At 59.2% G+C, this 13,209-nt stretch overlaps 1 protein-coding gene across 8 annotated transcripts in view; it reads left to right on the top strand.

Annotated features, from left to right (window-relative positions):
• The window catches only part of Ptprn2 (protein tyrosine phosphatase receptor type N2), an 875,713-nt gene extending 862,712 nt beyond the window's left edge, over positions 1 to 13,001 (top strand). For all 8 annotated transcript variants that reach the window (XM_078040940.1, XM_078040938.1, XM_078040939.1 and 5 more), the window contains 2 exons: positions 9,457 to 9,530; positions 11,513 to 13,001. In XM_078040940.1, coding sequence (XP_077897066.1) covers positions 9,457 to 9,530; positions 11,513 to 11,584 — 146 coding nt within the window. In that variant the 3' untranslated portion in view covers positions 11,585 to 13,001. The remainder of the gene's footprint in view (positions 1 to 9,456; positions 9,531 to 11,512) is intronic.
• Positions 13,002 to 13,209: the final 208 nt, after the last annotated feature.

Below are 13,209 nucleotides of genomic sequence, written 5' to 3'. Positions count from 1 at the left end.
GAAATCAAAGTAAATAGGGCCTGGTCCACTCGATGGTGGCGGACAAGTAAAGGGTGAGCACTTCTGCGCATTTTTCTGTTGCAGCTGGCGGTGGGGCGTGTAGCCCGTGATGGGGTCAGGATTTTTTCCCGGGTAGTGCTGCCTCTGGCTGAGGGGCTGGCTCTCACGCAGGAACGCGCCCAGCTCCTGCTTTTCCACTTCTGCTTGGTCCCTAACATCTCCTCTCCAGAGTTTTCTCCTGTTCGTCTCTTTTTCAAAGGGTCCAAGAGGGCCTGTTGCTGGGTCAGCCTGAGGCTGTGGGGAGGCAGAGCTGACGGGATCCGTGTGGAGCCTGGCGGCTGTGCACTCGCCCACCTGCAGACGGCTAGGCTCTGGGGAACTGGGCCCTGGCTAAGGCCCCAGGAGGGTGGTGGCAGGGAGGCCCCTCTTTTGTTTGGCAGGGACTAAAGACTGGGAATTCCGTTTCTTGTCTCTCGTTGTGAATCAGTTGTGAAACTGATTCACAACGAGCAGAAGCCTGTCTGCTCAATGACCTGCCACACAGCAGGGGGCGGTCCCAGCACCTGCTGAGCCAGGTCCCCCTCAGCCCTGGGCTGGCTCAGGTGCTTCCCGCCCACCTGTGCTCCCGAGGGACCCGTGGAGCAAGCTGTCTGCACTGCCCCTTCCCTGTGCTGCCCTGCACTGTGGATGTCACGCTCGGGTGCCTCCCCTGAGTGACCTTGAGTGGCCTCTGTCCCGTGTGACTGGCTGATCACCCCACCCAGGTCCTCGGGGCTCATCTATGCGGCTTCTGCCAGGGCCCCTTCCTTTTGTGACAGAGATGTTAGACCACTTGGTTCATCTGCGGATGGACATTTGTGTCATTCCCAGTTTGGGGCATGTGAGCCGGCTGCTGGGAAGGTGGGCATGGCACAGGCCCAGGAGAGGACTGCAGGATGGGACGGCCGTCTGTCCAACCGAGGGACACCTCACCACTCTCCTCCACCGCGCTGTGGTCCCGGTTTCTCTGCACACCGGCCAAGGCCGGCTGTACACTTCACGCCCTCATGGGTGAGAAGTGGCCTCTCCTTGTGGCCTTGATCTCCTTTGCCTGTTGACCGGGGCCCTGAGCATCTCCACTGACTTTTGACTGTGTGCATCAACTTTAGAGGAAGTTCTGCTGAGTCCGGGGAGGTGGGCCGGGTGCGGTGGTCATGGGTTGAGGAGTCCTGACGTTCTGTGCGTTCTCCATCTCGGACCTACCACTCGTGGGCAGTGGGCAGCCCTCACCCTTCGGGAAGTGTCTTTTGTGGCACAAAAGTATCTGGTTTGTCTCTGCCTTTTGTGTCTGTGTTCGGGCTCATACCCAAGAAGTCTGCCAAATCCAAGGTCCTGGAGATATTTTCTCCTAAGAGACGTCACCTTTTGGTGGCAGGTCTGAGCAGAATGGGGACAGCGGCCCCAAAGGAAACGAGAGAGTTTGGAGCGGAGGAGGCAAGCGGCTGTGGCCCAGCGCTGCCTGGCTGGTGGCTGGGGCTCCTCTGTGGCTACCGGTGACAACACCAGGTCTTTCTCAAATGACATTTTACGACTCATTGAACTTTTTAAAACTAACACCCGTTCAGAGCTGTGCTGCCCAATACAGTGGCCTGTGTGGTCACCTTGTTTAATTAAAGTTAGTAAAATTGAAAAGGAACTGTCCTCAGATGTGCTGGTCACATCCTCGTGCTGGGCAGCCATGCTGCCAGGTTGAGCAGTGCACAGAGCACCGTCCACCACAGCACAGGTCCTGCTGCCCGTGCTGCTGGGAGAGTAGCGTGAAAAGATCACCCTGCGATCTCTCTGAGCCCAGCTCCGTCTCAGTGCAGTGGCCTCTGGGCTGGCCTCTCTGCCTCCTGTCCCCCTCCCAGTCTGCCCCCATCTGGGAGTCCACAGGAAACCTTGGATGCCCCTTCCTGTGCCACTCTCGGGCCTTGCTGGTTCCTTCGGTGAGAGCACAGGGCCCTTGCACATGTGCCCCAGGGCTGGAATGCACCCCAGCCCCCTCCTGCCCTCCTCAGGGAGTCCTGCTGCTCCTCGCAGCCACCTCACACACCTTGTCCTCCTCGGGAAACGTGCCGAGCTGTGAAGGTGCCCTCCAGTGGGCCCCAGGGAGGCAGAGCCAGCCTCCCACGGCAGCCTGTCGGTGGGACACCCATACTTGGCAGCACAGTATCTGGGACTCAGTGAGCAAACCAGAAGGGGCCCCATCCTCCCGGCCTTCACTCTCTGTCCATGTCCATGGCCTCTACAGCTACAGCTTGCAGCTCAGAAGGCACTGACCAGAGTGCCAGGGGCCACCCGCTCCCCAGAGCTGGTGACAGTCCACAGACCTGTGCTCATGGGACAGAAGGGGACCTGGGGGCCCATTTATTAGAGCAGATCCCCAGAGGTCTAGGGACTTGCCCAAAGCCCCCCAGATGGCCAAGGTCAGACCCAGAGCCCTGGTGTGTCTGCAGAGGGGCCAGAGCCCAGGAGGGAGGGAGGTGGACAGTAAGACCTTTGCGTCAAACTGTAGAGGTGCAGGCAGCAGCACATCCCAGGGACAGAGGGGGGTCAGAGGAGGGTCATCTTGGGCTGTGGCGAAAACCACAGGGAAGAAGAAACTGAAGGCCTGAATGACAGGCTAGCTAGTGTCCCCGAGTGTTGGCAGCCATGGTCATGGGAAGTGAGGCGCCCAGCTGTGTGGGTGGGACTGGCCGGCAGGGGCAGGGAGGGGTGGAAGCTGAGGACCCCTGGGAGGACCAGGCCAGACCCGCTGTGGAGGTACGGCACATGGGCGGGAAGGCAGGGCCTGCACAGAGCGTGGCCCCCTGTGGACGGGCTGGGCAGGTGGGGGCCAAGGACCCCCTCGTGTTATGAGCACGGGTGCTGAGGACCACAGACGCCAGGGCCTTGCGCTGTCTTCAGGTGACAATGCCACCCTCTCGGCTCAGGGACCTCTCTGTGGAGTGTGGGGGCGGGGAGAGGGACGGGGTGGGACACGGGACGAGGGACGGGGTGGGGCGAGGGACGAGGACTCTCTGAGCTTCTGGTGCTTCCCAGGTTGTGGAACGCCACGGTCCCGAAGCCACCCTGGCACCTGGGCACTGGGTATGTCCCCAGGGCAGCAGGCAGCGCACACAGGTGTGAGCCCAGCCACAGGCGTGGTGCGGCTGGGCTGTGGCTGGCCACAGGCCGCGGACTCTGCGGTCACTCCCTAACGGGACAGGAGAGCACCCTTCCCTGGGGTTCAGCTGAACGTCCTGCAGCAGCACCCCGTCCCGGGGGGGCCAGGCCTCCTACTGCGAGGGGTGAACGTCACCTCACGGTCGTCCACGTCTGATCTGTCCCCTCCACGCCCTGCGGCTCCGGCAGGACTGTGGACACTGGCAGGCCTGGCTCTCTGCCACGCCACAGGGCCTCCTCTCTGTGCCTCCCCCTGCCACAGAGAGACCTCGAAGGCCCTGCCGGGCAGAGACCCTGAGAAGCCCAGGGCTCGTGGCCCGCCAGGCCAGTGGCTCTGGGAGCGTGGCGGGGGGAACAGTGGCCTCCTGCAGGAGGGCAGCCCAATGGGTCACTCTGAGGTTCCCGAGTCCGTGCAGCAGGTTCTGCCGTCCCCGGGGAAGCGGAGACCGCTCTCGCCAGCCAGGGGGTGGGGGGCAGGTGCTGCCCCCAGGCCTCCGCCCCGGCCCCCTCCAGCAGGTCTTTCTTGTGTTTTGGGCCCTTCTCTCTCTGCCTGGGGGCACCTGCTCCCTCTCCCTCTCCCCTCCCTGCAGGGCAGCCTTGGTGCCCCTGCCCGTCCTTGCCCCGCCGGCCCCTACTCACCTGCCCTTCCCTTGCTTGTCTCGTCCACCCCTCAGCAAAGCCTCCCACCCTGGCTGCCCCTTCTGGTGCAAGAGGTCCCACGCAGGGCCTGGGCAGCTCCCAAAGGCAGACACCAAAGAACTGCCCACCCTCCCACCCAAGGCCTCCTTCCGGGCAGTGTGTCATCCTAGAAGGACCCACTCCTGGGACAGGAAACGTCCACATGGCCCTCACCCCACTCTCGGGCAGATTAAGGAGGATTCTGGGGCCATTAGCAAGAGAATGCTCCGGGGGTCGGTGTTGCCCTGGGCAGAGCCACCGCTGGGGACACCTCTGTCACTTGGAGCCACTAATCCTCACATCAGCTTATGTAGGCAGAACTCCGTGTGCGCGACCATGCCGTGGCGTCTGCGTGTCCATGCCGTGGCGTCTGCGCAGTCTTGTTGGATGGTCCAGAAGTCAAACCGTCAGGATGCTGCCCACAGCTCCGGTCCTTCTGGGCGCCCCAGGATGAGACTTAGAGCAGGGTCCTACATCTTGTTTGTTTATATTTTTACAAAGACTTGTAAGCACCATCTGGAGAAATCCAGATGATTTAAAATTTTTTCCAAAAGGAAAGAACATGGTGTCCGGTTTGTCTCGTATGATACACTTGATTTTCAAGGGAACATGGAGCCAAGGGGTCTCCTTTGATCCCACAAAATGTTGCAAAAAGGAGATTATAATTTATCTAGGTCAGCAAAAAGGCTTCTTATAATTTCCATAAGTCTTTAGCTAGAGTCATTCAGCAAAGTGTGAAGTAAAACAGAAATCCCAGAACAGAGTGTGTGTGTGAGAGATGTGAGGGGTGGGGCATGGAGGTGAGCACGTGCATGTGATGTGGGGGTGTGGTGTGTTCATATGGTGTATGTGGCATCAGTGTAGGGTGTATATGGGTGTACACTTGTGCATCTGGGAGTGATGGGTGCAGGTGTGTACGTGGGTGTGCACATGTGTGTCTGGGTGTGATGGGTGCAGGTGTGTGCATGGGTGTATGTGCATGTGTCTGGGGGTGATGGGGTACAGATGCGGGTGTCTGGATGTGCATGTGTGTGTCTGAGTGTGATGGGGTGCAGGTGTGTGCATGGGTGTGCATGTGTGTCTGTGTGATGGGGGTGCAGATGTGTGCGTGGGTGTGCACGTATGTGTCTGGGTGTGATGGGTGCCCGTGTGTGCATGGGTGTGTGCAATGTATCTAGGTGTGATGGGTGTAGGTGTGTGCATGGGGGTGCATGTGTGTGTCTGGGTGTGATGGGGTACAGGTTGTGTGTGGGTATGCTTTGTGTGTTTGTGTGTGAGGGGTGCAGGTGTGTGCATTTGTCTGGGTGTGATGGGTGCAGGTGTGCGTGGGTGTGCATGTGTGCATCTGGGTGTGATGGGGTACAGGTGTGTATGTGGGTATGCAGGTATGTGTCTGGGTGTGATGGGTGCATGTATTTGCATGGGTAGGCCTGTGTGTCTAGGAATGATGGGTGCCTGTGGTCTAGGTATGCGTGTTAGTGTGCACATTATGTGGGTGTGATGGGTGCAGGTGTGTGCGTGGGTGTGCATGTTATGTGGGTGTATCTGGGTGTGATGTGTGCAGGTGTGTGCATGAGTGTGCACGTTATATGGGTGTGATGGATACAGGTGTGTGTGGGTGTTCATGTGTGTGTCTGGGTGTGATGGATGCAGGTGTGTGTGTGGATGTGTGTGCATACACATGTGTGTGGTTGGTCCCAGCAGGCAGCGCTGCAGCTTGGTTTGGCGAGTGTCAGGTCTACCTTGGTGGAGGCAGACAGAGTGTCCCTGACTCCTGTCACCTGCAGCCAGGGTTTGTCTTGCTGAACAGGAGGGGCCTCCGGCTGTGTGGCCCTCACCCAGCTCAGTGCCAGTCTGGCTCTGCCAGGTGTCTTGACCTTCAGGGTTCAGCCCCTGGGAACCCAACAGAGAATAAGACAATCCCAGACTGGACACAGGAGACACTCTGCTGGCCTCCTGGGAGGTAGGAGCTCTTCCAGCTGGTTTCTTTTGGGGTCAGAATAATCACCATTATCTCCTTCAAATGCCCGCAGTTCGGAAAGAAGGTTTGCTCAGTTGGTCCAGAAGGTGGAACCAGGAACATTCACTCAGGCGAAATGCAGGCCTTCTTGGTGGACATTTGATGCAGAGTGTCCTTTGTACTTTCAAGGAAAGGGAACGCTTGGCAGTCCCCGTCTGCAGACCCAGGGGTCTGAGATCTGCAATGAAACGAATCTGGGCTTATTGAGCGATCCCTCCTGGGCGTGCTGAGGAGTGACCGCAGGGCCCCAGCACACTCCCCCACCTGGACAGAGAGGGGCCACCCTCGGCCATAACCCACTCCAGGAGAAATCAAAGCAACCTCTTAAAGACACACCAGGGTCGTATTTATGTGGTTTCCTTAACTCCAAATTGATTCTTTCCTGGTAAAAAATAGTTTTAATACTTTAATACTAATGTTATTTTAATGTTTATTGCTTATTGGATAATGGTTTTATCTAAAGCTGAAAAACCTCTGCTGTCTTAAAAATATATTTAACCAATGCGTAAACGTCTGCACCGGCGAGCTCTGGAAACTGGGAATCGAGTGAGAGCAGCCCTGGACGGCTCCCCAGCGGCCACTTAGGTGCAGCAGAGCAGGCGGGCGGCAGAGAGGGTGGGCGTCAGGGCAGAAAGGAAGCAAGCCAGGCAGGAGAGGGCGGCCCAGTGCACATGGCGCCCAGGTCTCGGCAGGAGGCCTGGCGCCCACACCGCTGTCCCATCCCTGGAGACATGGCCCAGACCCAACCTGTCCCCAGAGGGGCGAAGCCTTTGTGCCCCCAGAAGGGGGCCGGTTTTCCCTGGGGACTTGCACCCAGAGTCCTGCTCGTGGCTGAGATCCCTGTCTTGCCTCCTGCCTGGGGACCCTGGAGTGCCCAGGTCCTGGGCTGCTCCTGTGCTCCCGGGGACATGGCGGGCAGCACCTAGGTGTGCTGCCTCAGGGGCTCCCCAGGAGAGGACTCTTGGAGGCCCGCCAGGCACTCCCAGAGCGTTCCTGACCACCTTCCTGGCATGGCCAGGCCACAGGCCCACCCTTCTGCCTCAGCCCCGCCACTCTGGCTGCACAGGGTCTCTTGGCGGTCAGGAGCTGGACAGCGGGGCAGGGGCCTGCCCAGAGTGGCTCTCCGAGGGCAGTGCGTCCCTGGGGTTGTGCCTGTGGGACCCACTGAAGCGCGTCCCTCACCCTGCACCTAACCCGTGGCTCCTCACTCTGCTGTGCTAGAGGACATCTCTCAGACAGCTGGCTTTACCTGGCAAATCTGGGTCCTCGTTGCTGTGCTTGGCTCGTTTTCAGCACTGATCCAACTTCCCCCACCACTCAGGCGTGGTTCCAGGCTCAGGGACTCTGGTGTCCCATCCAGGTGACCTCACAAGGTCGGCTCTTCCTTCTCTCCCTTGCTCTCAAAAACGAAAGTGCCCCAAGGTCGTAGAACTAGGGGTTTCAACTGTAGCCTTCACAAGAATGTCCTCCATGGTCACCAGCAGTGACCAGGTCCACCAGTGATTTGTCTCAAGTCTGTCCCAGACGAGCCCCTCAACCTCAGGCTTTGGAAGACCCCAGGTTTCCGGTCAGGTGGGACAGTTCACAGCACTCCTCCGGCTCCCGAACTTCAGGCTCGTGGGTCAGGGGCTGAGTGGCCACTGTAGAGACTGGAAGCCAGCCCCGAGCAAGCACAACTGAGGATCTGGTTCTTCACGGAGGGCTTTGTTCCTGGAATCTATGAAATGGCGGTGTGCCTATGCACACCGTGAGTCACCGGGACGCCTCCTGGCGCCCTAACTGCCCATTCTGGAGGGAGGGCCGGCTGCCCACCCCCTGCCCCACAGCAGTAGGGTCTGCAGCATGGGAGGCAGAGCTGAAAAGTGGCCTTTTCAGCACTCAGGACCAATCTGCGTGAACTTGGTCTTCTAAACTCAGCTTCCCACCCAGTAGAATGCCCCAGGGAGGGAGGGCCAGCGCAGCTCAGGGAGGGCCCTGGGTTTTGCACTAGGCTCCACCCCACTACTCTCTCCAGTGTGACTCTCCCTGTCGGGCCCGTGGTGTGCTGGCGGCCAGTCCCCAGGTGTGAACGCCTGCTGGTGCTGTGTGGTCAGCTGGGGAGGGCGAGGGGCAGCTGTGGGGCTCCCTGTGTGGAGACTGTGTTGTCTGTGTGCTTTGGGTGGCTTGGACTGGTCGTGACATCGACTTGCTCACACTGAGTGAGTGGCAGCGAGACCCACCCTGCCAGGGGACGGCTTCCCCGCGGAGCCCTGTCCTGCTGGGAAAGCTGCAGCGTGGAAGCTGGTGGACGCTCGTACTCATGGACCCCACGGATGGTGCTGGTTGCTCAGGGAGGCTGGAGAAACCCGGGGCACAGAGCACAGGACTTGTCTGCCTCCAAGGGTCCTGGCCGGGGCTGGGCGGGGCTGTCCCTGCTCTTGCCCTGTGTCCCTTGGAGCAGCAGGACCTGGGCTGGAATTCCTCTCCTCCCAGGCCTCCCGCCCACCCCCCCTGTTCTCTGGTTGCCTGCGGCAAGGGACTCTGGCCTTCCTCCCTGAAGGTGATGTGCAGGCCACTGTCACTCAGCCCCCGGTCCCACAGCCACGCGGCTGATCCCTGCGGCAGCACAGTCACAGCAGAGCCACAGGAGTCCCTCCATGTGGCCTCGCCATGTGGATCCAGGCTCCTGACGGGCATGGGGGGCAAGCTGCCGGTTCTGGTGACGCTCTCCAGGGTGTCGGTGCTGGTCCCAACAAGCCTTGGTGGGGCTCGGTTCCCCTGCTCGCAGCTGCCAGGGGCCGTGACCCTAGCCCCGACCTCAGGTAGCAGGTGGTCACAGCTCCCCACTGGGGTCACTCGCGGCCCCTGCACTCCTGGCTCTTGTGTGGGGTTCCCATGGTGGCTCCCTGCCCACCTCAGGGCCCCTGCTCCTGATTCCCGCCCTGCTCTGTGCCACTAGGGTCTCCCGTCTAAACCAAAGCAAGCTTGAGGGGCTGGGATCCGTCCCGTGGTTGTCTGTCCTTCAGGGAGCCTGACACACTGGGAAGCAGGAGTGTGCGTGGAAAACACTCAGGTTGAGTCAGGTAGCATCTGTGTGCACGCAGCATCACCCACCTTAGGACAGGCGAGGCCCCGAGCCCCGCCGGAGCACACGGCCGGACTCTGGAACGCTCTCTCAAGAGCCGGCGCTAAGGTAGAAAAGATGGGTCTGACGGATCTTTTCTGAAAGGAGAATAATCCTATGGAATCAAAATCAAAGCACATACGCGGCTTCCTCCAACCAGGGTCCTCTCAACGCCACCAGAAAGGCCGGCGACGCCTCGGCCGTGGCGGCTGGCTGTCGATAAGTACCCGCACAGGCACTTAACACGGCTCTCAGCCCACTTTCTTGAATTAATGCTAATGAAAGCTGCCCTCGCCTTATTTCTCTATATGAACGCTGGGATCGCAGCTGCCTGCCAAGCGGCTGAGGGATGAGTGTAATAATTTTCAATTGGCCTCTTTGCCCAAAGGGAACCTGATAGCCGGAGATTGACAGATGCGGCATGGATTATCCTGGCTCTGGACTCAGCCCAATTTGTGGTTTGTTGCAGGTGCTAAGGAGATTGATATCGCCGCGACCCTGGAGCACTTGAGGGACCAGAGACCAGGAATGGTCCAGACAAAGGTACTGTCAGCCGGCCCTCGGGGACTTGAGATATTGACAGTGTCCCTCTGCGGCTGTTCTCCTCAGAGGAGCGGGGATCAGGCCTGGTTTAATATCAGCCACATGCAGCCCTCTGCTCTGACTGAGCATGTCCACAGCATGGGCAAGGGCTGCCAGGGCTTCCTGAGGGCTCACTGGCTCTTCCTGCAGCCACACGGATACTTTCTGCATCAACAGATGCTGACAAGTCCCAGGTGGTGGGAACTGAAGTGGGGGGGGGGGGAGCGGGGGTGGAGCAATCGCAACCCAGGACCCTTGGGTGTGGGGTCCTGAGCTCACCCCACCTCCACCTGCACACCTCCTCCACCTCAGCTGTGCCACGTGGGGGCCACAGAGCGCATTCGTCTCCGTGTTTCCAGGGTGTGCAGAGCTCCTGGAACACCCCGAAGCAGCTCAGACTTATCCAAAGGCCCAGGTTGCGACCCCAGGGTGGAAACAGGAGCTCTTTAGCCGTGGCTGGCCAGAGCTAGAAGCAGCTAGAAAAGAGGTGGATGTGCTCTCCGCCCCCTGCAGCCAGGCCCCGCGTGGCTGGCCACAGACACACCTAGGCCACTACACCCGGGCTCTCTGCCTTCTCGGTGTGCCCCTGACCCAGATGCCACCAGGGCCCACTCAAGGGGCATGGGTTTTTAAAAGATGCCCTTGCAAAATTACTTTCCTCAACTACGGGATTTTAGTTTAATAAAGACCTTAGTGGAGCTGGGGGTGTAGCTCAGTGGTGGGGTGTTTGCCTAGTGTGAGCGGGGCCCCGGCACCCCACAAAAAATGAAAAAGAAAAGAAAGAAAGAAGGCTCCTTGCTGGACCGGACACCTCAGGGTAGGCTGGCCAGAGCACACTTGGGTGGGGCCTGGGTCCCTGGGTCCCTGGCTGGTGGCTGGGTCTGATTGTCCCCTGAGCGGCCAGTTCCCAAGTCCTGCTCTCCATCCAGATGTTAGGGTAAGAAGCTGGACAACCGAAGGCCTGTGCGGTCGGAGCGGCAGCCTTGACTGGAAGAGGTGGAGCGCGGGGCCGGCCTGCACTGTCAGAGCCGACCCAGGCTCCGAGGCAGCGTTCATTAACCCCTCCCACAAAGAGGACTTCCCAGCAGAACCAGAGGACTCGGGGTCGCACCCCAGCCAAGACCTTCCCACTAAGGCTGCTGGTCCTCGCTCTGGCCTCTGCCCCCCAAGGCGGGTACTTCCACGCTGACCCCGGCTAGGGAGCCGGACAGGCATGGCCCGGTGGGCGGAGCCGAGCCTCGAGGGTCTCGCTTGCTCTCTGTGGCACGCAGAGATACCACCAAAGTCTTCTGTGGTTATCGTGAAAGTAACAGCACACTCGATGTTTTCTTAGTTTGGGTTTTTAAATTATTATTATTTTACACTTGCAAAAGAAAAATGCAGAACTAACACAGATGACCCCAGGCACCCTTCCCCAGGCTTCCCCAGATGTCAACACCATAGATCATCCCACCAAAACCAGGAGGTCAGCAGATCCACGCCCCTGAGTGACCAGGGGCTGGAGGGATCACCCGTGCCTACCAGAGCCTTTCTCTGGAGCAGAGCCTGTCCAGGACGGCCTCCCAAATCCTTCTTACCCCATCTCCTGCAAGCAGGGCAGTCAGGGACAAGTGGGGCCGTGTCCTGTGTGGGACCCAGCTGCCTGGGCTCTTCCTGTTCCCTGGTGATCAGCTCGGGGCTTGTTGGTCAGGACTGTCCCAGGGTGTGCCCGCCTGCTGGCACCTGTGTGGAGCACCAGGCTGTCCTCTGCGGCCTGAGTAGCCTCTGCAGAAGTCCATGAGCCCCAGCCGTGTCCGTCACAAACCCAGAGCTCTGGTTGCTCCCACTGAAACCTGGGACCGTTCTTTTTCCCTCAACAGTGTCTGCAAACTAACTCTGGGGCTGGCACTGAGTGGGAAGGAGCCCTCTCACCCAGTCTCCTCCCGCATCTCGTCCCTCCGCAGGAGCAGTTTGAGTTTGCGCTGACCGCTGTGGCAGAGGAGGTGAACGCCATCCTGAAGGCCCTTCCCCAGTAGGCGCACAGCCCGCCCCAGGAGCCCCCCAGGAGTGCCACAGGAGCCCGGCTCTGCATGTCTTCTGTGGTGACCACATAGTTACGGGGCCACCCAACTCCCCCACTAAGGCGCGGTCTGCGGCTAAATGTGTTGTTTCATTGAACCCAACGTGGAGATTTGTGGGAGCATCCAGCTGGGGAGGGGAAGGTTCGGTGCTCCTGTTCTCACGCTCCGGGGGCTCCTTCCTAGAGCACACATTCACGTTCTCATGGCCAGCGATGTCACAACCATGACACCGCGACCCGATCGTCACTGTGGTCTGCAGGAAGGGAATGTGCTGAGACCCACACTCTGGAGGAGGGTGCGATGCCGGAGGGCCGGGAGCCCACAGGTCCCAGCAGAGGCCCGGCTCCTCCCTCTCTAAGACCATCTGCCACTGGGACAGGCTAAGGCAGGACCTTTGTCCTGCAGCTTTGGGGAGATGAGAGACCTCATTGTGGCCTCTGGGCCTGTGCCTACACACCCCCCGGGCACTGTGGGCGGCCTTGCCAGCCACCCCTTACCCCAAGCACAGAAAGTGAGGCTCCTGGCAGATACCTTCCCGGGGCAGAGGCGGCCTCCTGAGGCCAGGACCTCCCATGACCACCTCCCTCTGCCAAGCCAGGGAACAGCCCAGCTGGAGACACGGTTTAAATGTCAAAAACAGATGCCCCCAGTGAACTTTCCTATGGGATAACCACAGTCAGAACAAACATCGGCATTTAATAGGGCCCAGGGCCCCCAAGCACTCAGCTCTGTCCCGCACAGGTGGCCCCAGGGAACATCCAAAGCCCCCACCCCGGGGAAGAGCAGGTGAAGAGAGCCTGTGAGCCCGGCCCCATCTCCAGGGACAGACCCCTGGAGGATGAAACCGAAGCCTCTGGTCCTCCTGGGATTGCTTAATGAAACCCTCATTTTCTAGATAATTCGGATTTGCCAAAATAACATCTGAGCATCAGATTTACCTCCTCCTGCCAGACACAGGAAAGTCCACTTCGCTAACCTCAGAAGGCTAGCGTCCAGGAGGGCACAGAGGTGTCGCAGTCGCTGCAGATCCATTCGTGGGCTAAGTGTGAAAAGAGCCCGTCTGGCGTGTCCCACCACCAGCTCTGATGGCGGGTCTCGGGCACATGGTGAGCAGGGCCACCATACGGGGAGAGAGATGCCAAAATCATGTTCCATCTTTCCATGGTGTCGTGTATCTGTTTAATCTGTCTTCTCTCTTCCAAAATCATCTCTCGCTCTCTGGAATTTAAATAATGATTATTAGAAATGACTTTATCTGAATATAGAAGCATATGCCTACCTTAATTTCTACCTTCTCATGTTTCAAAGGAAATCCTCCAGTGTGAGATCTATAAATACATTTAATTGTGTCATGATTAAACTGCTAACTTGACACTGGATTGTCTTTATTTGGGAGGGAGAGCAAGGTTTTCCCTGTCCATCTGTGTGTCCTAAGATACTGAACATTCAGATGGCCAGGTCGGAGTGGCCTGACTTGGTCACGATGCACTACTCCTAGGCCCTGACACCCACCTGGACGGCCGGCCCTCAGGACTGCTCCCCCTCCCCGGCTCTGCCCACCTGGGCACGGCCTCTGAGCT

This window comes from Ictidomys tridecemlineatus, chromosome 2, assembly GCF_052094955.1.
Source record: "Ictidomys tridecemlineatus isolate mIctTri1 chromosome 2, mIctTri1.hap1, whole genome shotgun sequence".
Taxonomy (NCBI): domain Eukaryota; kingdom Metazoa; phylum Chordata; class Mammalia; order Rodentia; family Sciuridae; genus Ictidomys; species Ictidomys tridecemlineatus.
This window is presented reverse-complemented; position numbering and strand designations above follow the sequence as displayed.